The sequence below is a fragment of the Miscanthus floridulus genome, chromosome 8 (assembly GCF_019320115.1).
Source record: "Miscanthus floridulus cultivar M001 chromosome 8, ASM1932011v1, whole genome shotgun sequence".
Classification (NCBI taxonomy): Eukaryota; Viridiplantae; Streptophyta; class Magnoliopsida; order Poales; family Poaceae; genus Miscanthus; species Miscanthus floridulus.
This window is the reverse complement of record NC_089587.1, coordinates 93,563,039-93,590,325: the sequence shown is the minus strand read 5'-3', so window position 1 is coordinate 93,590,325 and position 27,287 is coordinate 93,563,039. Positions and strand designations below refer to the sequence as shown.

General features: G+C 49.7%; 2 protein-coding genes across 2 annotated transcripts; one reads left to right on the top strand and one right to left on the bottom strand.

Annotated features, from left to right (window-relative positions):
• Positions 1-365: 365 nt before the first annotated feature.
• Positions 366-4,220, bottom strand: LOC136472958 (pentatricopeptide repeat-containing protein At3g13880-like). The gene is made up of 2 exons (XM_066470657.1): positions 2,449-4,220; positions 366-1,745 (listed from the first exon to the last, which is right to left on the bottom strand). Exons 1-2 carry the CDS (start codon positions 4,203-4,205, stop codon positions 989-991), a joined length of 2,514 nt encoding a protein of 837 aa, XP_066326754.1. The 5' UTR covers positions 4,206-4,220; the 3' UTR covers positions 366-988.
• Positions 4,221-4,483: 263 nt separating this feature from the next.
• Positions 4,484-5,500, top strand: LOC136472957 (exopolygalacturonase-like). The gene is made up of 2 exons (XM_066470656.1): positions 4,484-4,942; positions 5,069-5,500. Exons 1-2 carry the CDS (start codon positions 4,484-4,486, stop codon positions 5,483-5,485), a joined length of 876 nt encoding a protein of 291 aa, XP_066326753.1. The 3' UTR covers positions 5,486-5,500.
• Positions 5,501-27,287: the final 21,787 nt, after the last annotated feature.

Sequence of the window (27,287 nt, the reverse complement as noted above, 5' to 3'; positions counted from 1 at the left end):
TAGCCAGCCAAGCATATGCCAAGATGCTAGTCTAAGATGCTGTCCTAGATGCTAAGATGTTGTCCTCCAATCAAGGATGCTGTCCTTGATGGGCAGCAATACCACCATGCTGCTGCAGCCTCACAAAGACCTACATAGAGACTTATCCATCAGTTTGAGTACTCCAATTACTTATAAGCTGCTATGAGTAGGCAATAATATAGCTATATCTGCAAGAGTTCTTTTCTTAAGATATAATTCAGCAGGTATTACAAAGATGCAGTATTTAGATCAACAGAGACAATGCATGGTTGATACCAAATTGCAAACAGGTTACAATGATCATCATGCTGCTTTGTTATGGATAAATAGTTTCTCAATGAGATATATTTGCTAGTACCAACAGAAAAAAATGATTTGTCTACATCATTAGCACATAAATAAAGTGTTCCAGCAAAAGCATGTTAATATCACATCACAATGCATAGCTGGTATGAATAGGCAAGAATCAAGATTGAGAAACATCTAAGACTTCTCTTCATCTTCAGCACAGATTTTTCCCCCTTTAGATAATATAGTTCTATTAATTCTTCCTCTCCTGTATAGTGTTATACAACTAGGGTGATAGCATGTACTTGCATGTACAGCAAAGCACTGAAGAGTCCTCTGTATAACTTTTGTAGATGAGTAGGCAATGAAATAGTCTAGCCTTGACATTTGGATAGTTAGTACAAACTGAAAACCTGAATCATCGTAGGCCTGAGTGAGAAATTTTGAGTAGAGTACAGACTATAACAGGTGCAATGTATACCAGCATTGACATTCTGAAAAGGAAGAACCCTTAAACTTGTTCAAAAATAAAATATAGACAGTTTTGAATTACTTGCATGTATGTATGGTTCCACTAAATGTCAGCCGCTACTTGCAAACTTCACCTGTGAGAATGGTGAAGCTGTTCCAGTGACACTTCTCAGAATATTACTCCAGAGTAGACATATATGGCTTCTGACTACCAGTAGCCTCGGCAAGAGCATGAACCTTGACTAAAATGATGAAAGCGAGCTGGATCTCTGATAATTATTTCCCTGTTTTCACTTTCAGATAGCAACTTCAGCGTCTCATGGCTTTCCCAGGACATCTTCTGGTTCTTCATAACTCTTACAGGAGCGGTGTTTGGCAAAGTAGACAACCCAAGAGCCACTGCTAACAACTCACCATGTTTGCTGATTGAGTTCTCACTGACCTTTCTGCTTTGGGATCCTAACTCCCAAACATTCATGCTGCCTCGTTCAGTCTTCTGTTTCACCCTGACCAACAACTCTTCCAATCTTGTGAAAGTTGAATCTTTCTGTGAGCAAGAGTTATCTCCATCGACAAAATGATGGCAGGATCCTCCAAATTCTTCCCAACTAATCCCAGACTCCTTAGTCATTCCTCGCTCTCTCATCTGGCCTCTTGTCCTCATAGCAAGTGAGATTTTCCCAGCATCCATGTACAAGTTGTACAGCATGACATAGGAACTAGCAGCAAAAGGCTCAAGCATCATTAGCTTTTCTCCTATTTTTATACCTCTATCTTTGTCCCCATGGATTCTGCAGGCACGCAATAGTGTATGCCAAAGTACCGCATCATTTTCTAATCCAGAACTATTTATAAAATCTTCAGCATCAGCCACCTTCCCAACATGGCCTAGGAGGTCAACCATGCAACCTATATACTTCACATCCGGGACAAAGCTGTAATCTGACACCATGCTCTCATAATGCCTGCATTACAATAGAAAAAAACATGTGATCAGTTATAAACAATGTTCAGAAGTGGGAAATAAGTAAAAAAGGAAATGGAAGATGCATCCATTTTGCTGTGTAGTTGTATAGTAAATTCTGCAATTAGGACTACATGCCAAGTAGTAGACATCTAAAATTCTTCAAGGCTACAGTATGATTAGCAGCATTGTCTGCTAAGTGGCGACAAGCAACAGAAAAAGGTATGTCAACTTAAACCCCCCACCTTTTACATCCGGGCTTGGGACCGGCACTGGTGGTGTCACTTCAAGTTTGACAATCCTACAAGTTTTTGCAACTGGTAATCTAAATGCATGCCTCGATGCTACCTTATGGATGACCCTCAGGTTTCTCTTTGGGTTATGCATATCAGCTAATGCAGCATGCCATTTTTTTAGTGCAGGAGAAGAATTCATGGTGTAAAATATGGAACGATGGCAGTTTATTTTTAGGAAGATTTCGTTCCATCATCTACTGTTGGCATTACTAATTTTCTATAAACAATTCTCAAAGTCTCATCTCCACCTTGTTCTTGCATTTAATTTTTGTGTAGGACGATGACTATGTAAATCCCTTGTAAATTACCACAAGTATGTTACAGGTAGGCAGGAGGAAGGCAACTACTTATCTAAGAAAACAAAGAAACAGGTGATATGTTACTCTTGAAGAAAACAAAAATGCATACCTGAAACCTTCATCTATCAGTCCCTGATGGCTGCAAGCAACGAGAACAGCAAGAAATGCAAACTCATTTATCATGACACTACAATCCCTCATTTTCTTAAATAGCAGTAGAGCCTCTCTTTCATGTCCATGCACTGCATAGCTCAAGATCATTTCAGACCACGAGAAAGTATCCAGGGATGGTATTCGCTCAAATGTCTTCTTTGCAGCCTTAAGATCACCTGTACACCTATACATCTCGATCTGTGAATTGCCGCAAAGAGTAAACTGATCGAATCCAGATTTGACTGCATAACAGTGTATTTGTTCACATGCTATTGGCATACTCAGATCAGCACAGGCATTCATCACACCTGACATGGTGAATTGGTCAGGCTCCACACCTGTATAACGAAGCTCTCTGAATAAGTTTAGTGCCTTATCAGAATGTTCATTGTGCACAAATGCTGTAATCATAGAAGTCCATGTAAGAATGTTTTGCTTGGGAGTCCTATGGAAGCATCTCAGACTATCATCAACTAGACGTACTTTTGAATACAAATTAATCAGTGCATTTCCAATGAACTCATCATCTTCGAACCCAAAGAGTATAACATGGGCATGTATCTGCCTCCAACATCGTACCGCATTGGTCAAATTGCACACTTCAAGCATGCTCTTGAATGTAAATTTGGACGGTCTAATCCTCCTCCGCAACATGTTTGAATAAATCCTGACTGCTTCCATTCTAATCTCAGGACAGGGATCGTTACCTAACCGAGCAAACCCTGCTATCATGGTATTGTAAATTACCACATTCTGGCTTGGAATGCTACCAAACACCTTGATGGCCTCCTCCAATCCACCATTCTTAGCATACATGTCCACCATGGTGCTCCCAACAAACACATCCAAGTCCAAACCAACCTTAATCACACAACCGTGAAGCATCCTCCGTACATCCTCTGAATCCTCGAGCTCAGAACAAGCCTTCAGGATCCCACCCAGGGCAAAAGCATCGAGCTTCACCCCTGACCGGTGCATCCAGACAAGCACATTCACCGCGACCTCTGGCCATCCCATCCGCACATACGCGGACAAGAGCAGGTTCCACGAAACCTCATCCCGCTCCTCGGCTCGATCAAACGCCAGCCTCACCTCGTCAATCATCCCGCACTTGGCGTACATGTCAATCACCGAGTTGGCCACGAACGCGGTCCGCGCGAGCCCGCTGACCACAGCCAGCCCGTGCGCGGCGCGTCCGCTCCTCCAGTCCCCGGCGCCACCGCACGCGGCCAGCACCGCGGCGTAGGTGAACCTATCCACGGCGACGGCGCCATCCCGCCGCGCGTCCCGGAACGCGCCGAGCGCCAAGCGCGCGGAGCCCTGGGTGGAGTACCCGGCGATGAGCGTGTTCCAGGTGACGACGTCCCGGCGCGGCATCCCGTCGAACAGGAGTCGGGCGCTCCGCGTGTCGGCGCAGCGGACGTAGGCGGCCAGTAGGTTGTTGCTCAGGAACAGGCCCGGCCGGTACCCCGCGCGGATCATGTGGGAGTGGGTGAGCCTGGCCAGCGGCAGCGACCGGCCCCGCGACGCGCGCCGGAGGAGGCCCGCGTAAAGCGACGGCTCCAGGGACGGGAGGCGGTGGCCGGCGCCGCGCGGTGGAGCTTGAGGAGGTCGCGGCCCAGTCGGAAGCCGAGTTTGGTTTGGGTGTGCGGGCTGGGTTGGGATTGGGAGACGATGGTCCGGCTCCGGCGACCTCTGTCTCTGTGGGAGCATGGAGCGCGGCGCTGTGGGAGCACGGCGGCCGCGCTCACGCAAGAGACGGGTTCTAGAGGGTTTATGTCCATTAAAAAATTTTGTAATTATACATACGTCATTAAAAAAATTGACCGCACACGAGTGCTATCGTTCTGAACTTGTTTGCTCTCCAAGTTATTCCATCAGTGGTCTGTTAGTTTTTCACCGTTACATATAGGTCCGGTCAGTATAAATGTCTATAGTACCCCTCTCTGCTGCTGGTGATGGCCACGGTGTCGCCCGCCGCGCTGCTGGTGATGGCCGCGGTGCTGGCGATGGCCGCGCTGCTGGTGATGGCCGCGGTGTCGCCCGCCGCGCGCGCGCAGGGAGGCGCGCCGTCGGTGCCCGCGGGCCCGCTGGACATCGCGCAGCTGGGCGCCAAGGACGACGGCAAGTCGGACAGCACCCCGATGCTCCTCAAGGCGTGGAAGAACGCGTGCGACGCGACGGGGGTGCAGATGATCGTCATCCCGCCGGGCAACTACCTGACGGGCGGGCTAGAGCTGTCGGGCCCCTGCAAGTCCTCCATCATCATCCGCCTGGACGGCAACCTGCTCGGCACAGGCGACCTCAACGCGTACAAGAAGAACTGGATCGAGATCGAGAACGTCGAGAACCTGTCCATCAACGGCCACGGCACCATCGACGGGCAGGGCGCCCTGGTGTGGAACAAGAACGACTGCCAGCATTCCTACAACTGCAAGATCCTCCCCAATGTATGTGTGTTTTCTTTCTCTCGATCTGTCTCTCGGCCTGCTCTCTCTCTCTCTCTCTCTCTCTCTCTCTCGAAAATGATACAGCTAGTACTGATTGATTGAAATGCCATGCATGCAAATGGACAGAGCTTGGTGCTGGACTTTGTGACGAACGCCCAGATCCGCGGCATCACGCTGGCGAACAGCAAGTTCTTCCACCTGAACATCTTCGCGAGCAAGAACGTGCTGATCGACAAGGTGACGGTGACGGCCCCCGGCAACAGCCCCAACACGGACGGCATCCACATCGGCGACTCCAGCAACGTGACCATCAGCGGCACCACCATCGGCGTCGGCGACGACTGCATCTCCGTCGGCCCCGGCAGCAAGATGATCCGGATCGAGGGCGTCAAGTGCGGCCCCGGCCACGGCATCAGCGTCGGCAGCCTGGGGCGGTACAAGGACGAGAAGGACGTGGAGGACTTGAAGGTGAAAGGGTGCACGCTCGTCGGCCGTCGCGTGGAACACCGTTGTCGCCTGCTGTGCGCGGCTTGGCCTCGTTGACGGCGCGCTGGACCACGCGGAGCGCATGGCGATGTCGGACCGGCTCGAGCCCAGCCTCGCGACATGGAATGTCGTGCTGTCCGGCTGCTCGCGTCATGGGCGCGACCAGGAAGCGTTCGGCTTTGTTCGGAGCATGCTGGAGCGAGGGATGCGACCGGACTCCAGCTCCATGTCGAGCCTATACTCAAGTCTCTGGCCACTGGCCAGCTTGGGGCTGCTTGCCCATGGCATGGAAGCCCATTGCTTCTTCCTCAGGCATCAGCTCGAGCCGGACGTGTACAATGAGACAACCGTTCGTTGACATGTACGCCAAGTGTGGCCGGCTGGCCGCCTCAAATACGCCCAGAAGGCGTTCGACGCTCTGGAAAGGAATCTTGATTTTTTTTTTTAAAAAATATTAGTTTGACTTATTATTATTTTGTTTTGATTTTAGTCTTGATACCAGCTGGAACAAAAGTATTGCCCGTCGGAATAGGTTGTTGTTTAATACAAGAGTAGCGAGATTTTCAAATTTACAATGTTCAAAACTATTTTTTTTTTGCAAATAATTTGAATATCAATTAAATTAGTGTGGTCAAGAAGGGTCAACGCCAATCAGTTTGGCGCCAAAACGCTTAGCCAGGGAGTGGCACAGGGGGGAAACAAAACTTCATTACTCTTCTCTACTCTAAGGGTATTTTGGACCTTTTGACTGATCGGGCCCACATGTAACGGTGAAAAGATAACAGACCACCGACGGAATGGCGTGGAGAGCAAAGAAGTTCAGAACGATGGCACTCGTGTGCGGTCAATTTTTTTAATGGCTTATGTATAATTACAAACTTTTTTAATGACATACATGTAAAAGCCCCTTAAAACATTAATGACTTTCACGAGGAACTGTGGAAGTGGGCTGCAGTGGGCAAGGCTGGTGGATGGATAATTGGGCCTCTAGTTACGTGGGCTTTGGCCTGGCCCACCGTGACGGGGCCTCCTGCTGCATGAGCGCTAAACCGGAGAATGTGTTAGCTGGCGGGTGGGGTCCTGGAATAAATGAAAACCTTTTTCAAGCAACCTCAAGAGACTCTTTAGGTCCTGAAAAATAACCTTCAATGACCTCTTTAATTGGATCTCTAAATATACACATTTCTATTCCATCGATCCATCAAACAATTGACCAAAAGAGACCTTATTGGGATAAGTGCATACGATGCCCTAGACTTGGTAGACCAATTAGGACACCTTATCATGCCATAGAGACGAGAGAAGAACATCACATGATGTTGGGAAATAACTAGGGTTTAAAGGATAAAATGCATAAAAAGAGCATCTCAACCAGGCTCTAATAATTCGTGCTCCCCAACATATATATAGATATCTCCCAATACTCATATAAGTTGTGGGGCCCATGGGTGTGTATGAAAAAAATAGCTGAGATCGTTGGGGTGGTCTCCATGTTATTGGGAGAGATGCGACTCCCTATTATTTAAAGGGAGGCGAGGAAAATGTTGTTGACCAAAAAAAAAGGTGAGATATTGAGGACAACTGTAGAAAAAAGAACCATAATTACCCTAATATTACAATTTTATGCAAATAGAAGAGGTACTAGGTACCGATGGACATGTTCTAAGAGAGAGAAAATAGGTAAAAGTGTTTGATAGCTACAATTGGATTCCCCTCGATCAGCCATGAGTCTGCCCCGATGGTCAGTCTAGGCTTGTGCAAGCACGTTCCTAAAATCAGAGTGTCGCTCCCACATTAGATCATACCGAAAAAGGCCTTTTTACCTTGTCTGCCCGATGAATTTTGTGATCTGGCCTCCCCTCGCAACTCAATAGGCCTATGGTCAAACACCACTGAGGTCAAACGCCGGACGTAGGCTAGCGAAAATCTAGCGCTCCACTCAGCACACACCAACGCAAGGTCCAACCGAACTCGACAGTAGGAACCACCAGCCACTTTCTTTTCATAGGTCCACCTGCGACCTTCGAACCCCTAGTTCCACCACCACAGACATCTACCATCTCCCGAAAACCAGCAATCTGGCTTCGGCTGCGCTCTAGTACTCCTTCATGTTCTGATTGAAGGAGGACTTCATCGAAATCTCCAATGCACATCCATGGCAGATAAGATGAAGCCTTAATGAACTTCAACATTCCCATGTCTCGTGGAGTTCTGAAACCTATGCCTAACCATAGACACATGGACAGACGTCAAACGCCACGTCTCACCCACACTCTCTGTAATAATAGTATCAATGTGATATTGAGAGTACGGTAACGATTCAACCCTGGTATTGTTGTTCCAAAAAAATTCCAAGGCCACCACTGCGCCCTGAGCTACTTACAACGAAATCATTGTCGAAACCTAGGGCACCCTCACCCGTGCTCGGTGGACCTGACTTTCAAGGACAAAAAGCACGGTAGGGGCAACTTTCTTCGCTAACTCACAAAGCTCTTTCACTGTCGCAGCGTTGCCCAATCCGCAACAGCTCCAGCTGAGAATTCATAGCGTCGAGCAGGCTCCCTCCTCGGAGTCCACCAAAAAAAGAACTCCACCGCTGCTACCTTGCCACTTTCGCCTTCTTCTTCTTATCCTTCAACTTCACGACTGAACTTTCCGCCATTGCCGTTGAGATCAGCTTCCCCAAGTTCCAAACTCTAGGTCGCGTCCCAATCGAGGCTGGACAACTACGCGCAGGGTAGTCCCTTGATCAGCCCGAGCGGAAGAGAGATAGGGAGCGTCGCATGCCGCAGCTTGCCGGCGGAGTCGCTGATCCCGCATCGTGCGGTCTCTGGGTCTACCTCTTGGCATCTCGCGACACCGAGTGAATTCCCGCACACCAGATGTCGGCCATATTTTGAATAGTCCCTGGGAGTCCACTGGGCCTAAAATTATGGGCTTTATTTTGCTTTAAAGAGGCACAGCTGAGACCCACCACCACCATCCTGCACGTCGTTTTTGCTGGCTGGAGGCCATGTAGCCTCGATGAGATGAGTACTGTAGTAACAGCTTGTTTGGTGCGGCAGTAGCTGCAGGCCTACCACCAATGTGTTGTGCTGCACCACTAGTGGCATCTACGTACAGTATGTATCTAGTATTATGGATTCAATGACATCGTACAGATCGACTGATGGCGAGTGGCCGGGCGGGCAGGCACAGAGGCAGCCCACGGTTTTGCATTGGTGGGACTACACTTACAGATCGAGACGTACACGTAACGTAACCTTATGCTCGTTGAATTGGCAAAAGAGCAGGCAACGATCGAGAAGCACCAGGAACGCAACAACTTTGTGTGTCTCTTTAGCTTCCAGGACCACCATTATGTTTTCACAAACAACTTTGTATGTGAGTATATGTCTTTTTAGCTTCACACACACATGGAACCTTCTATAGCAGCAATATTCAATGGCTGGCAGGCATGCACATCTAACCTTAATTCGGCCGTCCTTCAATTCGTCCATTTGGCAACTTGGAATATAGGCTGCTGTCGCCATGCATGAAACCACACGCACCTTCTACTTAACTCGATCAGGAACACAGTTAGTCAGCTACTACGGAGTCGTACTAACCTCCTACCAGGACAGGACACGGCGATTGATCCGATCTCTACTTATTGGTACTACGTACGTATACTCTTTATTTTGCTTCACTTGATCGGTCGACTACTGGCCGGCTGCACGAACACGGCCGGGCATGCATGACCACGACGTGGATGCGGTCTCCCCGGCCGTTTTTCCGGCGACGACGACGACAGCGGCCGGCGCCGTGGTCATCACACAGGGTCACAGACACACACCGCTAGCTAGCACAGTGTCGATCTCTGTGGTGTCATGCACCGCGGGTCACTGCTTGGATCGTTGTTTGGAAAATCTGTCTAGATGGACCAGATAACCCATATATATATGTTCGATTTTAGATGTCTGAAGCTATGATTACTTCCATATTGGCTTGACTGACAGGTCTCAATCCAAACAGACCCTCTTGTAAGTATGATGGATGCATCAGAGGCAGAGGGCGATCACATCTCGATCCTTGGCCACCAATGCAACTCGTCATATACGCATCACTATGAAAAATACAGCTACTTGGTACTACCAGTACTCTGGTAGCAAGCAGCAGTGTGACCACTCGCGGGAGAGGGGTAGGCATCAGGACTCAGGAGGCGAGTGGATATGATCGATCAACATCCTCAGCTAGCAGTAGTACACATGCATGCATGCAGTTCTTGACCCCGGCACAGCCCGTGGCCCCATGCCTGGATCCGGTATCTATGCTGCACCCAGGTGCTGGTAGACAGACAGTGAGCACTGAGCAGCAGCCCACAGGATTTGTGTTTGCTGTTGGCTGATTTCAGCTGCAACCATGCATGTTCCAAATTAGCCAAGCACTCAAGAATGCTGATTCTTCATTTTCTTTCATTGAGAGGAACATGAGGAGCAACAAAGTACCCTACTCTACTAGTTAATTCTAAGTCGTTTTGACTTTTCTAGGTACATAGTTTTTATTATGCGTCTAGATATATACACTGTATATGTCTAGATACTGTAAAAACTATGTACCAAGAAAATCAAAACGACTTATAATTTGGAATGGATGAGTGTATATTAAAAATAGGAAAAGTTCACAAAAAGAAAGAAAGAAAGAACTAAAAGATTTGTCATTTTTCTATGGGTAACTCATCGGCTGCCCTCTCGTCCTCAGTGCCAGAGGTGCTTCCATCTTCTGTGGTTCAGTTAGAGATTGCATTGGAGGTTTTGTACTTCTCTTTGCTGCTGAACTTGATCTTTATGATGATTGTTGAGCAGCAGGACTCTGGAACAGCTCAGCGCAACTGCCGCCGCCTTGACCGACGCCGCACGCGCTCTCGCGTCGCTCACACACGCACGTCGTGCGGTAGTGTAGACTCGGTTGCCCATTACAGCAACCACCTGATGTACTCTATATACATACATTGAGATCAATACGAAGATGTGTTGGCTCCCATTCTTCTACATGGTATCAGCAGCGCGGGTCATCTCCTGAACCGCAAATCTCCTGAATCGCTCCTTCGCGCTCGCTATGCCCGCCGCGCCGCGACCACCGTGCTCGCCGCGGCCGTCCTCCCTTTTTCCGCTGCTTCTTCTTCCCACGCGCTCGCCGCGAACCGCTTCCATGGACGACAACCCGCTTTTCAACGCCGACGTCTCCGACGTCGAATCCTCCTCCTCCTCCTCCATTGACGTCGAGTCCTATACTGTTGTCGCCACCGGCTCCGCTCCCGGCCACCGTGCTCCAAACCGTCAACATCAAATCCTACATCCCGTCGAGCGCGATCTTGCCGAGTCGAATTACACCGAGTGGCGCTGCTTCTTTGATGCATTCATCGGCAAGTTCGGCATCGAATCCCATCTCACCTCTCCTACCACCGCCAACCGCCATGATCCAGAGTGGGCAATGGTAGACCAGTGCATCCTCAGCTGGATCTACAACACGGTGTCCAAGGATGTCCGCGCTCCAAAGGCCACCACCTACACCATATAGAACGCGATCCATGATCAGTTCCGCGATCACGAGCTTCATCGAGCTGTCTACCTGGAGGCCGAGTCAGGGGCTTGGTCCAAGGAGACATGGACATCAAGACCTACACTGGCCGCCTGAAGCAACTCACCGACGCTCTGCGCGACGTCGGGCAACCCATGCGCGAGACCTCCCAGGTCCTCAACATGCACTGCGGTCTCTCCCCCAAGTATCGCCACGCCGTCCCTGTGATCACCGCATACTTTCCTCTCCGCCCGCTCCTACCTACTGCTCGAGGAGCAGTACGACAAGGAGCACACCTGTGGCAGAACCATCCGAAATAACACACCTTCGGAGACGCTTTGTCTTCCACTAGACACTAAGCACCCCGAAAGTAAGCTACATCGGACGGTTCCGTCGAGCACACCCCAAGGGAGAACTCAAACAATCCACGTTTTTCCTCTAGGATCCAATAATGAGAACGAGTTTACAATACTTAGTCCATTTCATACATCAAGAGTTCTCAGAAATACATTATTACAATACCAAGTTCAGAGTGCGGAATTGAAACAGCGGAATTGAAATAAACATCTAGCGGTAAGATACAAGGATCCGTCTATGCCCACCAGAAGAATCCTCCACTCAACAGCTGCTCCTCAAGCTGCACCTGCAATGGGGGTAAATAAACCCTGAGCACACAATGTACTCGCAAGACTTACCCGACTAGTGGGAATAACTTCTCGACTCCAAATGATATGATAAGCTTTATGGTTTGCTGGGTTTCTTTTTTGCGAAAAGCATTACTAGTAGTGAATCCTTATGGATGTTCTTATTAGCAGTCATGATTAGTTTATTATCTAGCCATTCTATGTAAGCACATGTTCTACTTTCAAGCAAGAGTTGAACAATCAGATCTATTTCACCATCTTTCATCTTCCAATTCTTACTACGGTGCTAGATCGTAGACAAGTCGTACAGTATTATATGGCGATTTATGAACCAATGTAGCCCAACTAGGTACCCCAAAACACACACTCCGCTTATACCCCAGGCACAAGTAGGACCAACCCACCACTCTTCTGTCAAGGGGTCTAGGTCTCCGTCCAAACTTGGACTCCAAGCCCCCACACCTGAGTCCCAGACTCAGTGTGGTGCTTAGACGTCCACCATCCCCACCTCCAATTAGTCGGTCCGGAAAGAGCCGGAACCCACGACAAGAGAGCAACGAGCCTTCTCTGCTCCTATAAACAAGTATGTGCTCAGGATAATAAGTCTGTGACCTGACTAGAATCCAATGCAATGGCCGGTCCTTAACTGACACGGACAGAGAAAACTATGTAACCAAGCTATGCCCCGTTGGCCACAGGACACAACCTCTTAAACCTACCAATACCCGTACCATATCCCTGCCCGGTCTCCATTTCTTTTTCACCATTTATTATAAGAATGATAATAATAATCATCTATTGCGAGTAATAGTAGGTTACTCACGCTACTGATAGCCTAAGCATAGCAGCTACTCGACCTATGCTATTAGGACTCATAGGTAGGTTTATCTATGCACATAGTTTCAACAATAAGCCTATAACGTAAATGCACATCACATATATATATGCAATGATTATTCAAAATAAGGGTTATGCACCGGGGCTTATGAAAGGTCCTAATATGGCTAGAGGGGGGTGAATAGCCTATTTAAAAAAATCTACAAATCAACTAGAGCAATTTGATTAGTATGACAAATAGCGAAATGCAAACTTGCTCTAGCTCTACAAGGGTTGCAAGCCACCTATCCAACAATTCTAGTTGCAATGATTACTAGGCACACAACTTGCAATGTTATTACTCACTAAGAGCTCTCAATCTTGCTACTCTAAAGAGCTCCACTAGATGAACTTAAAATAACAAAGCAAGCTCTCAATTCTAATTACACTAAAGAGCTTGCCACAACTAATTTGCATTTCGCTATTGCTTCATCACTTGGAGTAGTGCTACATATCTCATAATCACTTTGATAAACTAGGTTAGCACTTAGGGTTTCATCAATTAACCAAAACCAAACTAGAGCTTTCAACTTGCCTTGAGCAAACGGGGTGTCAGCTCAGTCAGTCAGTGGCGGCTTCTGGACCCAAGGTTTAAAATAGCGGGCTATTGCAAATAGCGGTATCTTTTTTCCAGAAGCTATAAAGCTATAGCGCAGCTATAGCGGAGCTATGACAGATAACGGTTTTTAAGAAAACCATAAAAAATCAAGTAATTATTTTATAAAAACACAAGAATCGTGAAAATTACTGAACACAAATATATTTTCAAGGCTTTAAGAGTCTAGGGAATATTATTTAATATGACATTATAGCATAATTTGTGAGACTCAAGTGTTCAATTTTCTAAAAGATCAACTTAACAGCAAAAGATAAATATATAATAAGTAGATTGTCACTCTAAAAGCTAAAGTTGAAATAGCAGCGCTATTTTAAAGTTACAGCTAATCAATTTAGCAACATTAAAGCATAATATAGTGGTTATAAATGACATAGTGGAAAATAGAAGTAGCATAGCGGGAGCTCTCTTCAGAGGCTATAGCGACGCTATAGTGTTGCTATAGTCCGCTATTTAAATCCATGCCTGGACCTCCTCCTGCATGAGGATCTTCTCCTCGTACTCCTCGATCACCTCCTCGAACTCGTGATCTCCGACGGTCATGATCTCCGCCAACTCGTTCTCTACATGCATGCGATGATGATGCAACACTTAGTATTTTAGCAACAACAGCTCCTAAAATAAAAATGCACATGGTAAACTACTAAGCTAGCTCTAATGACTAAGATACTAAGATAACTATCATTTCCACAAAAACAGGTATGGATTCATCTAATGGATATTAACTTAGCAACTAAAATGTAATCTTACTCTTATTAGCGATTTAACTTATATTACAACAAGGAGCACCTGACTACGCTAGTACTTAGCCTATTCTAAGGCTACAAAAATTACAGCGAGCACATAATAATACCATGAAGCTACTGTAAAATTTTCAAAGCAACAGCTATCACCATATTGCCATAAAAATTCCTACAATATTTAACCAAATAATATTAAGCACTCTCAAATGATTTAATAGTTCCAGGTATCAACATGTATATATATGAACTAAATACACTAATAGATAGAGCACAATTTTAGAAATTTAATAAAATTGGTTTCATAATTTTTAGATACCTACATGATTTTACCAAAGATCAGCTCAAAAAATACAAATGAAAAGCTATTTATATTCTCCACGAAAAAGCTAAATTGATTTCGGCCCAACGCGCGCTGGCACATTAGCAAAAACACCCTTGTATTATCAGAAAATAGCACAAACACTACACATACTATTTCTACAGTCAGCGACTTTGCAACGGAACCCTCGGGTCTTTCTGCCCTTTACAACAGCAAGGCCCCCGGCCCACCCTGCACGTGGTGGCACTGGCGCTTGCGCCGGCCATACGGGACCCACACTGACCTATCTACGAGACCGACGCTCACCTAGGGTTCGACGTGAGATGATGGGCGGCGGTTGCACGAGCCGGGATGTCGTAGAAGAACCTCTCCACGACGACGGGCACCCTGCGACAATGGCGACAGCATTCTGGTGAGCCACAGCAACAACAAGGTGGTAGAGGTAGTGGGTGAGCACGACAACCCACCAGTGACCTTACTAAGAAGCCATCTTGGCCGGAGACGACCCGAGCGAGGCTGGCCACATGCACGCGGTGAGGTGAACGGCGGACCGCAAAGGCACGGCCGTGGCAGCGGCGAGAAGGCGGCACTAGAGCTACGACTAGCATGCGCACAATGAAGAGGGAGCCAAGGCTAGCTAGTGGTGCAGAGGAATTAGCATGGGGTCAAGTGGTGGAGACTGGCCATGACGCGGGCGGTGACAGGCCTTAACGGCACGACGACGGGCAAAGCTCTAAAATTGGAGGTCAGTGTAACGCGAGTCAAGGTGGGGTGGGGTTCGTTGGAGAGGGGACATGAAGGCAGAGACACGAGCCCGAGGAATTGATGAGAGGTGCTCGCTCTCTAGCTTCACCGTGACGCGACGCGACGGCGGCGGAAAACAGAGGGAGAAAGAGGGAAAGAGATAGACGGTGCGGCGGGTGGGCTCGGCTCGTCCACACCTTGATGGGACGCGAGCGGTGGGACCAGGAGGCCCATGAGCCGGAGCTTACCAATGGGCGTGCGCGCCCAACCGATGTGGCCCGTGTGGCCGTAGTGCCATAAATGGCATGGCGACGGCGGCTCGCCCATGTGCGCGTGGTAGAGGCGACACGCACAGGGCCGGCAACAGCGTAGAGATGCAGCGGACCAGCACAGACGTGATGACGATGCGACGGCAGGGGCAGCATCACGACATGAGTAGTATGGACGCGATGGCAGCGCAGGGCGGCATGGCGGCAGGACGGCCAGGCGCAGGTGAGCGACGGGCGCGGCGGCTCGCGGTGTGCCCACCGCGGCCAGGCTGCGGCAGCAGCAACCGGCCAGCGTGGCCATGTGCACACATTCGCACGTGCCCAATGCACCGACGCCGTGACGTCGAGGCTAGACGGCATGGTGACCGCGCCTAACATGAGAAGACGACCCGAGTTCATGTTATGCATGGATTTTAAAGCGTTCGAGACGTCTAAACCATTGATCCAATCCCCAAACCACTTTTGCTATACCTTAGAGGCTATATTAGGCTACTAAAACAAGCCATAATACTACCCTACTCCTTAACCCAATTCCTCTACAAAAATTGCTAATCATAGCAGTGTCTAGCTGTTGGCAGACTTGAAAATTTCTAAGTTTTGAGCTGAATTTGATTTCCTTTTGTGATTTCTAAGCTAGTGGAAATATTAGCTAGTAATATCATTTTTTGACTGCAAGTATTTCATTGTCATCTACAAAGTTTGTACTTCAAACTTTATTTAAGTATCACATACATATTCTATAGCATTTTTGCTTAATAAAAATTGGTTTTAAACCCTAAATGATATAACATGACTTATCGAATCAACTTTCGTTTCGCATTTTAGTTGATCGTTTTGAATTACAGAAATTGATCTACACACTTATTGCATGCATTAACACATAAACATGATGCTCATGACATGTTTTAGTAAATGATTTACGGTGTAACACCGACGGTGTTATAACGCCAAGTCCGCCGCGTAGCATGCCCTTGTCGCCACTGGCAGTGCATGCCCACCTGCTCCATCTGACGGTGAGGGCGGCTCCAGCAACACCACTCCTGCACTACGTCCTCCAGCGGTTGCTCATCTCAGCTTGTTCTAACAACCGCCGGGGACATGGGCGTGGCCGCGGTCGTGGTGGTGGTTCTAGTACACCTTCAGCACCACGCCCCACCATCGCCTAGACTCCTGGCCTCAACCCATGGACCAGGATGGTGCAGGCTTGGCCAATGCCATTCCACGTTCCTGGTGCCGGCGTTCTCGACCGTGCCTTGGAACTTCGTCAAACCAAGCCTACTTCGCCGGCGTCTATCCTTAGGCACTAGCCGGCATCTATCCTCCGCCTCCTGCTGGTGCACTAGCACCAGCCGCTCTAGACGTCTATAACCAACAGGCATTGCTCGTGGCGCTGGCTCAGGCTCAGGCTCCGACGGCTGGACCTCAGGCCACCAAATGATTCTTGGACACGGGCGCCTCCTCCCATATGACTTCAAACACTGGTAACCTCTCCCATCTCCAACCTCTATCTTATTCAGCACCGATCACAGTCGGGAATGCCACAACCTTGCCTGTCACTCATCGCGCATCCACCACCATCACCACCTCCAAATCCCCCCTTCTACTTTCCAACATTCTAGTGTCACCTTCTTTAGTAAAGAATCTAATTTTAGTTAGATCTCTTACTCATGACAACAATGTAAGTGTTGAATTTGATCCTTTCGGCTTTTCCATTAAGGACCTTCCTACCCGCATGGTGATCCTCCGATCTAACAGCACCGATGAGCTGTATCCGCTGGCTACATCATCGTCGGAGACTCATGTTGCTGTCGCACCCACCGTCGTGTTAGCTAATCTATCGTTACCTTGTGTGAACACAGCAAGGGAAGGCGGTGCTGAAAAGGCCCCCTGCTGTGATACTGTAGCACTGCAGGTGCAGGCGTCGCACGGCTCACCTACAGCACTGTAGTCATGCAGTGGTCGGCGCAGAGCCAGCCCTGTATGTTATCTAGTTACTATTACAGCATGTGGGCTGTACTAGGACTAGATTGATAGAGTTGTATAAATAGACTACCACGACAACTCAGTAAATAGAGTTTAGATTTGCCATCTCATAGACAGAGCTTCGGCCAACGCTGGTGTCTTGTATTGTGCGTGCTTGCTCTGTTCTCCCTTCTTCTAGCTCTAATCGTAGTGCGTGGCACGGATAACGCCTACTCATGGTCGGCATGGCTAGTGGGTGCTCGGCAACACTAGCAGATGCTCGACAAGTTCGGTTGAGTGGTTCACTCGCTAGAGCCGGTGATCCTGTGGGCCAACAAGTGGTATCAGAGCCGTACGAGTATCGTCGCCATTCTAACCGATGACGATGACGGGCGGTTCTGAGTTAGGCGACAGCAGTGGCACTACTGTGGCTACCTAGCCACGAGGGGAGGTCGTTGTTCGCACGGTATGGGAGGTCAACAGCACCAGTTGGCCGATGCTGACTCGCACCAACTATGCAGAGTGGTCGGTGACCATGAAGGTCAAGCTCAAAGCCCGACGGCTCTGGAATGCTGTTGACAAGGGTACCGGCAATGAGGAGGATGACATGTCAGCGCTGGAGGCTATCCTTGCTACTGTAATGGCAGAGTACAGGGAGTTGTTGGGGACGAAGGGCTCGGCTAAGGAGGCGTGGGAGGCTATTGTGGCGATGTGCGTCGGTTCCAACCGCGCAAAGAAGGCGACGGCCCTGCTTCTGAAGCAGGAGTACGCTATCCTCAAGTTCAAGGATGGTGAAACGGTGGAGGACTTCTCCCTCCGCCTGTAGACGCTCATCAGCAAGCTAAAGAGCCATGGCATCACCATCGACGAAGAGGAGGCGGTCTCCAAGTACCTCCACTCCATGCCGACCAAGTACATCCAGATCGCTCTCTCCATAGAGATGATGCTGAACTTATCCACCCTCACCATTGAGGATGTGATAGGCTATCTGTGGGCGGTGGACGAGCGCCTAGAGTAGATGACAGCAACGAAGGATAGCAGGAAACTTCTGCTGATAGAAGAGGAGTGGGCTGCTCGGAGGAACTCTAGGAAGGCAGCCTCCTCCAGTCACGGTGGCAAGGGCAAGCACCACGATAGGGCTTCTTCAAAGAAGAAGCAGGTCGACCCCAATGCCTATCGGTGTTGTGGGAAGATGGGCCATTGGGCACGGAGTGCCCAAATCACAAGCAGGAGAAGAAGGCTTAGGCTCATCTGGCACAAGCCGATGATGAGCATGAGGCCACTATCCTGATGGCGATGTTCTGTGCACTGCACGATGTCGAGGCCCATGAGAAGGAAGAGGCGATGACGGTGGAAGGACCTGGGAGGGCCCTGAAGACCGTTAACCTCGACGAACCGTGCGCCCAAGTTCACCTCGGGCATATGGGCGCCGACTAGGAGCAATGGTGGTATCTGGACTCTGGTGCCAGCAACCACATGACGGGCTCCAAAGAATCCTTCTCTAAGCTCGACGGTGATGTTACCGGTATGGTGAAGTTTGGTGATGGCTCAAGGGTGGCTATCCAAGGGTGTGACACCATCATCTTTAGATGCCAGAATGGGGAGCACTGTGTGCTAACGGATGTATACTACATCCCGCAGTTGTGTTCAAGCATCATCAGTATTGGTCAGCTGGATGAGCACGGTAGCGAGGTACTGATCAAGGACGGTGTCCTCAGGATCAAGGACCGGGAGCAGTGACTTCTTGCCAAGGTGAAGAGGTCCCTAAACCGGTTGTACCTGCTCGACCTAAAGGTAGAGCAGCCGATGTGCCTAGCGGCAAGGCACTCCGAGGAACCATGGATGTGGCATGCCCAGTTTTGACATCTCAGCTTCGATGCGCTTGATTGGCTAGAGAGGATGGTCCGAGGACTACCCCACATCAAGTACAGAGGTGAGCTGTGTGACAGCTGCCTAGCCAGGAAGCATAGGAGGCTACCTTTCCCAAAGGCGGCCAAGTATCGCGCAGAGGAAGCTCTCGAGCTCGTTCATAGCGACCTCTGTGGGCCGATCATGCTTGCTACATGCGATGGTCGATGGTACTTCCTCCTGCTCATGGATGATTGCAGTCGCTACATGTGGCTGCAACTCCTGACGATCAAGAAGTTCAAGACGCGCGCGGAGGCCGAGAACGGCAAGAAGCTCCGCGTGCTGAGGACTGATCGCGGTGGTGAATTCACTTCGGTGGAGTTCACTACGTACTGCGTGGATCAGGGTGTGGGGCAACACCACACCACGCCATACTCGCCACAACAGAATGGCATGGAGGAGAGGCGGAACCAGATGGTGGTCGGCATGGCCCGATCCAAGATGAAGGCCAAAGGCATGCTTGCAAAGTTCTAGGGAGAGGCGGTGACCACGGCGATGTTCATCCTCAACTGTGCTCCGACCAAGGCCCTGACGGGCAAGACGTCGTTTGAAGCCTGGTATAGGTGCAAGCCGAACGTGTCATTCCTCCGAACATTCAGTTGCATCGGCCACATCAGGAAGACAAAGCCGAACCTCACCAAGCTGGAGGACAGGAGCACACCGATGGTGTTCCTGTGCTACATGGAGGGTACCAAGGCGTACCGGCTCTACGGCCCATGCGGAGACAAAGTGCTTGTCTCGCACGACGTTGTGTTCAACGAGGAGGCGGCTTGGGACTAGAGCAGTCCGAGCACGGGGGAAGTGGCGGCTTCACCAACACCTTCGCCATCGAGCACTTGGTCATCCACGGTGGTGGAGACGCTACGGAATAGGTGCCAAGCACTCTGGGAGGAGGGCCAAGCACTCCGGTGGTAGAGTTGAGCACTCCTGGGGCAGTGCCGAGCACTTTGGGAGGGATGCCGAGCACTCCGGGAGGAGTGTCGTGCACTTCTGGAGGAATGCCGAGCACGCCAAGAGTGGTGCTAGGAGGTTCTGCTGTGGTGGCGACCACTCCAGGACGGGTGCCGAGCACTCCCGTGGTAGAGCCAAGATGTCTTGCAGTGGTGCCGACCACTCCAAGACTGAGGCTGGACACTCCTACAGTGTTGTCAAACACTACAGGAGTAACGACGAGCTATCCCAAAGCAGTGCCAAGCACTTCAGGTGCTATGCCAGGCACTCCGGCGAAATAGGGAACTCCATCGACACCAATCGAGTTTGCCTCACCTCCAAGTAACATCACTGAGTTCGTGGATGCCTACCATGAAGGTGAGGAGGTGCGGTTCCGTAGGCTGGATGACATCGTCGGCGGCACAGGTCCCTGAGGTCTGGCGGGTAGGCTGCTCAACGACGCAGAGCTGCTACTCGTCAGTGTAGAGGAACCACCCACATTCGCGCTAGACGAGCGCGATGGAAACTGGTGACGGGCGATGCTGGAGGAGATGAAGGCGATCGAGGAAAACAAGACTTGACAGCTCGTCGATCCACCTCCAGGATGCCGTCCGATCAGCCTGAAGTGGGTGTACAAGGTCAAAAGGGACGAGCTCAGCGCCATTGTCAAGCACAAAGCGCGCCTCGTCGCCCGAGGCTTTGTTCAGCGTGAGGGCATCAACTTCGAGGAGGTCTTTGCACCGGTAGCGCGCATGGAGTCGGTTCGTTTGCTACTAGCCTTGGCAGCAGCAAAGGACTAGCGCGTCCATCATTTGGACGTTAAATCGGCCTTCCTCAATGGCGAGCTGGCGGAAAAGGTCTTCATCAGGCAACCTCTAGGGTTCACCATCAAGGGAGAGGAGCACAGGGCGCTCTGACTGCGCAAGGCGCTCTATGGGCTACGACAAGCGCCTCGAGCAAGGAACGCCAAGCTTGACGCCACGCTGGGCGAGCTTGGGTTTCAAAGGTGCGCAACCGAGCACGCGCTCTACACGCGACGACGGGGGAAGGAGGAGCTCGTGGTCAGCGTGTATGTGGATGACTTAATCGTCACCGATGCGAGCACAGAGGACATCAACAGCTTCAAGCGCGAGATGGTGGCTCATTTTCGAATGAGCGATCTCAGCGCACTCTCCTACTACCTCGGCATCAAGGTGAGACAGGGGAAGGAGGAACTCATGCTCGGACATAGGGCGTATGCCTCTAAGCTATTGGAGAGGAGCGGCATGGTGGAGTGTAAGCCATGCGTGACTCCGATGGAGGAGCGGCTGAAACTGACGAAGGCCAGTACCGCGGCGAAGGTGGATGCAACACTCTACCGGAGCATCATCGGCGGACTGCGCTACCTAGTCCACACGAGGCCGGACATTGCATTCGCCGTGGGCTACGTCAGTCGCTTCATGGAAGATCCCAGAGAGGATCACTGGGCTATGGTGAAGCGGCTACTGCGCTACGTTAAGGGGACGGTGAATCATGGGATCATCTTCCCAAAGACCGGCGGGAGTAGGCTACAGCTCACGGTGTTCAGCGATGTAGACATGGCAGGGGATATCGACGGGCGACGGAGCACCTTTGGCGTGCTCGTCTTCCTCGGGTCAGCCCTAATTTCATGGCTGTCGCTGAAATAGAAGGTGGTGGCACTATCTACATGCAAGGCAGAGTACGTAGTGGCAGCCACAGCAGCGTATCAAGTTGTGTGGCTACGCCGGCTGCTAGGAGAGCTGACCGGTGTGGAAGCTCACCCACTAGCACTGATGGTGGACAACCAGCCTACCATTGCCCTCGCGAAGAATCTAGTTCTGCATGACCAGAGTAAACACATCGACGTGAAGTTCCACTTCCTCAGGGACTGCGTTGATGGAGGGCAGATCGTCATCGAGTTTGTCGAAACTGGTCGGCAACTCACGGACGTCCTCACCAAGCCGCTCAGACGACTTCGACTCACAGAGCTGAAGGAGATGATCGGCATGGAGGGGGTACAAGGGTTAGCAGTAGGATTAGGGGAATATTGTTAGCTAATCTACTGTTATCTTGTGTGAACACAGCAAGGGAAAGCGGCACCAAAAAGGCCCCTGCTGTGATACTGTAGCAGCTGTAGGTGTAGGCGCCGCACGGCTCACCTATAGCACTGTAGCCATGCAGTGGCCGGCACAGGGTCAGCCCTGTATGTTATCTAGTTACTGTTATAGCATGTGGGCTGTACTAGGACTAGATAGATAGAGTTATATAAATAGACTACCATGACAACTCAGTAAACAAAGTTCAGATTTGCCATCTCACAGATAGGGCTTCGGCCAATGCTGGTGTCTTGTATTGTGCGTGCTTCCTCTGTTCTCCCTTCTTCTTCTAGCTCTGGTCGTAGTGCATGGCACAGACAATGCCTACTCGTTGTCGACACGACTAGTGGGTGCTCGACAACACTAGCAGGTGCTCGGCAAGATCGACTGAGTGGTTCACTCGCCTGAGCCAGTGATCCTGTGGGCCAACACATCGACCTCTAGCACCAGCGCCTCGGCCACCCTGGACGTCGAGTGCTTCAGCAGATGCTCTGCAACCTTGAGTTCATCCCCACCAAACAACCCCATCATGCTTGTGAAGCCTGTCAGCTCGGCAAACATGTTCGACTGCCATTTTCTTCTTCTGTTTCAGTTTCTTATGTTCCCTTTCAGATTGTACACGCTGATGTTTGGACCTCTCCCATCCATAGTTTCTCTGGATTCAAATATTACCTTGTGTTAATTGATGATTATACTCATTATGTCTAGACCTTTCTGTTGCGTGCAAAATCTGATGTTCTGCAATGCCTTCTTGCCTTTCATGCATATGTCCTGACTCAATTCCAACTTCCCCTTATTTCTCTTCAAACCGATAATGGCTGTGAATTTGATAACAGTGCTCTATGCGATCATCTCTCTACCCATGGCATTGCTTTTCACCTATCATGCCCGTACACTTCTGCTCAAAACGGGAAGGCCGAACGAATCATCCGCACCTTGAACGATTGTGTTCGCAGTCTCCTTCTTCACGTAGCCATGCCTGGTGAGTACTGGGCTGAAGCTTTGTCCATAGCCACGCACCTTCTCAATCGCCGTCCTTGACAAACCAGTGGCACCAAGACACCATTTGAGCTCTTACTTAGTGCACCTCCCACCTATGATCATCTATGAGTTTTTGGTTGCCTGTGCTTCCCCAACCAACTCGCCATTGCAGATCACAAACTCAGTCCCTAATCTACACCGTGCGTGCTCCTCAGTTATCTGACTGATCACCAAGGTTACTGGTGTCTTGATCTTCAGTCGCGTAGGGTCATCACATCGAGACATGTTTTCGATGAAACTCAATTTCCTTTTTAGACTCAGTGTTTTTCACCTACACCAACAATAGCCTTACCTTCTACAGTACCTGACTAAACTGTTGTTATTCAGTAGTGTCAGCCTCTGCCTATAGATCCATCCCTGGTGCTGTCCCCCGCCCAGTCGCCTCTACCTGCAGATCCATCCCTGGTGCCTTCCCCCTTGTCCATCACCCATCCCAGCACCTCATCGGCTGCATCACCAGCACCAAACATGGTCTGCACCGGAAGTGCCTCTGCAGCTGCTCCTCTACAATCTGCTCTTGTGTCGCCGCCCGCGGTGCATCCCATGGTCACACGCGCGCACGTAGGCATTCATAAACCCAACCCCAAATACGCTCTCGCCACTGAGCAGCCTTCTTCTTCTACCTCCAATTCCCCTTTACCTCAATCCACTCATGCCGCACTGCAAGACCCCAATTGGCGAGCTGCCATGGCTCTCAAGTTCGAGGCTCTGCAAAGGAACCAAACCTGGCGGCTTGTTGATCGCCCGCTAGGAGCACATGTCGTGTCTGGCAAATGGGTCTTCTGCCACAAGCTTAATCTGGACGGCACTCTCAAGCACTACAAAGCAAGATGGGTGGTTCGTGGTTTCACACAGCGTGCCAGTGTGGACTTCGATGAAACCTTCACGCCGGTGGTCAAGCTGGTGACTATTCGTACTGTCCTCACAATTGTAGGATCTCGGCAATGGCAAATGAAGCAACTTGATGTTTCCAATGCCTTTCTCCATGGTCATCTCAAAGAGCATGTCTTTTGCCAATAGCCCACTAGGTTCGTGGATCTTGCTTAGCCTACAGCCGTGTGTCTGCTAGACAAATCTCTTTACGGACTCCGCCAAGCACCATGGGCCTGGTTTATCAGGTTCGCCGTGTTCGTCACCACGCTCGGGTTCATGGCGATACGCTCTGACTCTTCGCTGTTCGTACTCCGACGCAGCATCGACGTCGTGTTCCTCCTCCTCTACATGGACGACATCGTCCTCACCGGCTCCTGCCCACGTCTACTACAGCACATCGTCGATCGCCTACGCTCCGAGTTCGCTGTGAAAGACATGGGCGCGCTTCGTTTCTTCCTCAGCATCGACGTCAAGCGCACCCCCACTGGCTTCTTCTTGTCCTAGGAGCGTTATGCCGAGGAAATCCTGGAACGCGCTGGCATGGCCAATTGCAAGCCGGTGCCTATGCCGATCGACGCTAAGGCAAGCTGTCCGCCGACGGACCCGCCATTGATAACGCCAAGACATAACGAAGCTTGGCTAGGGCTCTGTAGTGCCTCACCGTGACATGCCCCAACCTCGCCTTCGCCGTCCAGCAAGCATGCCTTCACAAGCATGATCCTCAAGCTCCACATATGACACTACTCAAGCGGATCCTGCGGTAAGTTCGGGGCACGACGTCGCTCAGTCTTCATCTCCACGCGTCCACCGAGCTCAACATCACGGCATACTCCGACGCCGATTGGTCCGGCTGCCCGGAGACTCATCGGTCTATGTCCGGGTTCTACGTCTTTCTCAGTGATTCCCTTATCTCTTGGTCCTCGATGCAATAGCCTACTGTATCCCGCTCGAGTGCCGAGGCCGAGTACCGAGCTATGGCCAACACGGCGGTGGAGTGTATTTGGTTGCGACAACTCCTCGGCGAGCTCCGTTTCGGCGTCTCCAAGGCTACGATCGTGTACTACGACAACATCTCTACCGTCTACATGTCGTCCAACCCCGTGCTTCACAAACGAACAAAGCACATTGAGCTTGATATACATTTCGTCCGTGAATGCGTTCAGCTGGGCGATCTCCGCGTCCTCCACGTCCCGACCGGCGAACATTATGCTGATGTGATGACCAAGGGCCTTCCAACGGTGACAATTAAGGTGTTCTGATCCAGTCTTTGTGTGGTACCAATCAGCCATCAGACTACGGGGGGGGGGGGTTGAGCAACAGGACTCTAGAATAGCTCAGCGCAACTGCCGCCGCCTTGACCGACACCGCGCGTGCTCTCGCGTTGCTCACGCACGCACGTCGTGCGGTAGTGTAGACTCGGTTGCCCATTACAGCAACCACCTGATGTACTCTATATACATACATTGAGATCAATACGAAGATGTGTTGGCTCCCATTCTTCTACAATGATTTGTTGTCATTGTTGCATGGTTTTGAGGCGAATATTGGGTAGCATAATGCAATTGCTCCTAGTATCACATTGGAAGATCCTTTGATTTGCCATCTGCATGCTCCATCACCCATCGGCCGCTCTTGGTGACACTCCATTACCGTTGGTTACAAATGAGGTCCATTCACCAAATGTTCAGTTGAAAAACACTATATAGGTTATGCCTCATCTTGATCTGGTGCGTGAGGTGATGAGGAGTCTCTCTAGTGATGAGCTTCTTAGTCATGAAGACCTAATATCGTTGTTGCCCCACCTTTGGGTGACAATGAAGGTACTTGATGCTGCTAATCCATGCCCTGCCTTGGAAGGCATGTCCGATTGCTAGCTTCACGCCCCACCCTTGGTCGCGGCTCATGGATGTGAATGGCCTCCTATGATCGTGAAGGAGTTTTCCTTGCTAATGTTTTCCTTCTTTCCGCCATTGCCCATCACCATGGTCAATGCTTGATACGGTTGTTGGAACCATTATATTGGCATGAGCAACATGTTGTCTCCCTCGGCGATGGTATCGATACCCAGCCGCTTGCTTTGGGGGGGGGGGTTAAAAATACCTTCCCCACTGCTTAGTAGTTGAGAGTGGACCGCACCTCCCCCGCCTCTAGGTATCCATTGGCAAAGTGAGATTTCTTGAAGTCATGCTTCAAGACAAGGTTTGGTCCCCAACATGTGGTCATGAAGCGTCATGGTCGTGAGGAGATGACTATTGAGACCCCTTGTACTTGCTTTAGATGGTGGGCTGCATGGTGATCTTTGTCGCCTAGCAGTGTCGCTTTTAGTTTTTAGTCGTGTCGCTATGTTACCTACTTCTCTTGGTGTGGACCTTCGTGTAGTCATGGATTCTTTTTATGTTATTACTCGGTTGTGAATTGTGTTGGTGATCCTTTTATGACCAGTTTTGCTAAGGATTATGTTGGTCTTGGTGGGATCGTGTGTCGTGAACTCTCTCTTCCTCTTAATGAAAAATGTGCTCAGGCATGACCATGATAAAAATCAAGCCTATTGTACGATTACATGACCATGAGTACATTGTGTTTAATTAGGACATGTCTGATGGTTATAGATAGTTCAAACAAATGAGTCTTTACATGTTATCCATTCATTATTGTAGACTTAAACTAGCTGCCCAATAGATCTATTTATAAGCTTGCATTCACGCAGAAGGCCGGGAGGATATGATGGTATATGTACTGTCTTCATTACAAATTAAATCAACTTCTAGAGTTGTCCTAAGTCGAGTTGTTTTAAATTTCACTAAATTTACAGAAAAGGACAATAAATATTTATGACACAAAATTAGTATCACTGATATATCATGAAATATATTTTTATTATGTACTTATTTGGTGTTATAAATATATATGTTGTTACTCTTTCTATAAAGTTGGTCAAATTTAAGATAATTTAACTTAGGGTGGTTTTAAGGATTTATTTGTTTTAGGAGAGTGCTTTTTTTCTGTTACAAACTAGCTTTTCAACTAGACTAGAGAGTAGCCCGCTAGCTCTTTCTCTCCTTTTCTCCTGGTGAGGTCAAAATTCGAAAACCTAGCTAGTTAGGGCCTGTTCGGCAGGACTCAAAAATACTGTTCCGGCTGATTGTTGTGAGAGAAAAATACTGTTATGGCAGAACGTGAATAGTGATTTCGTGAGGTGGCTGTGCTGGAGAAGCCGTTTGGTTGGCTACTAGCTACTGATGATGACAACTGATTACTGGAGTAAACGATAAAGAATTA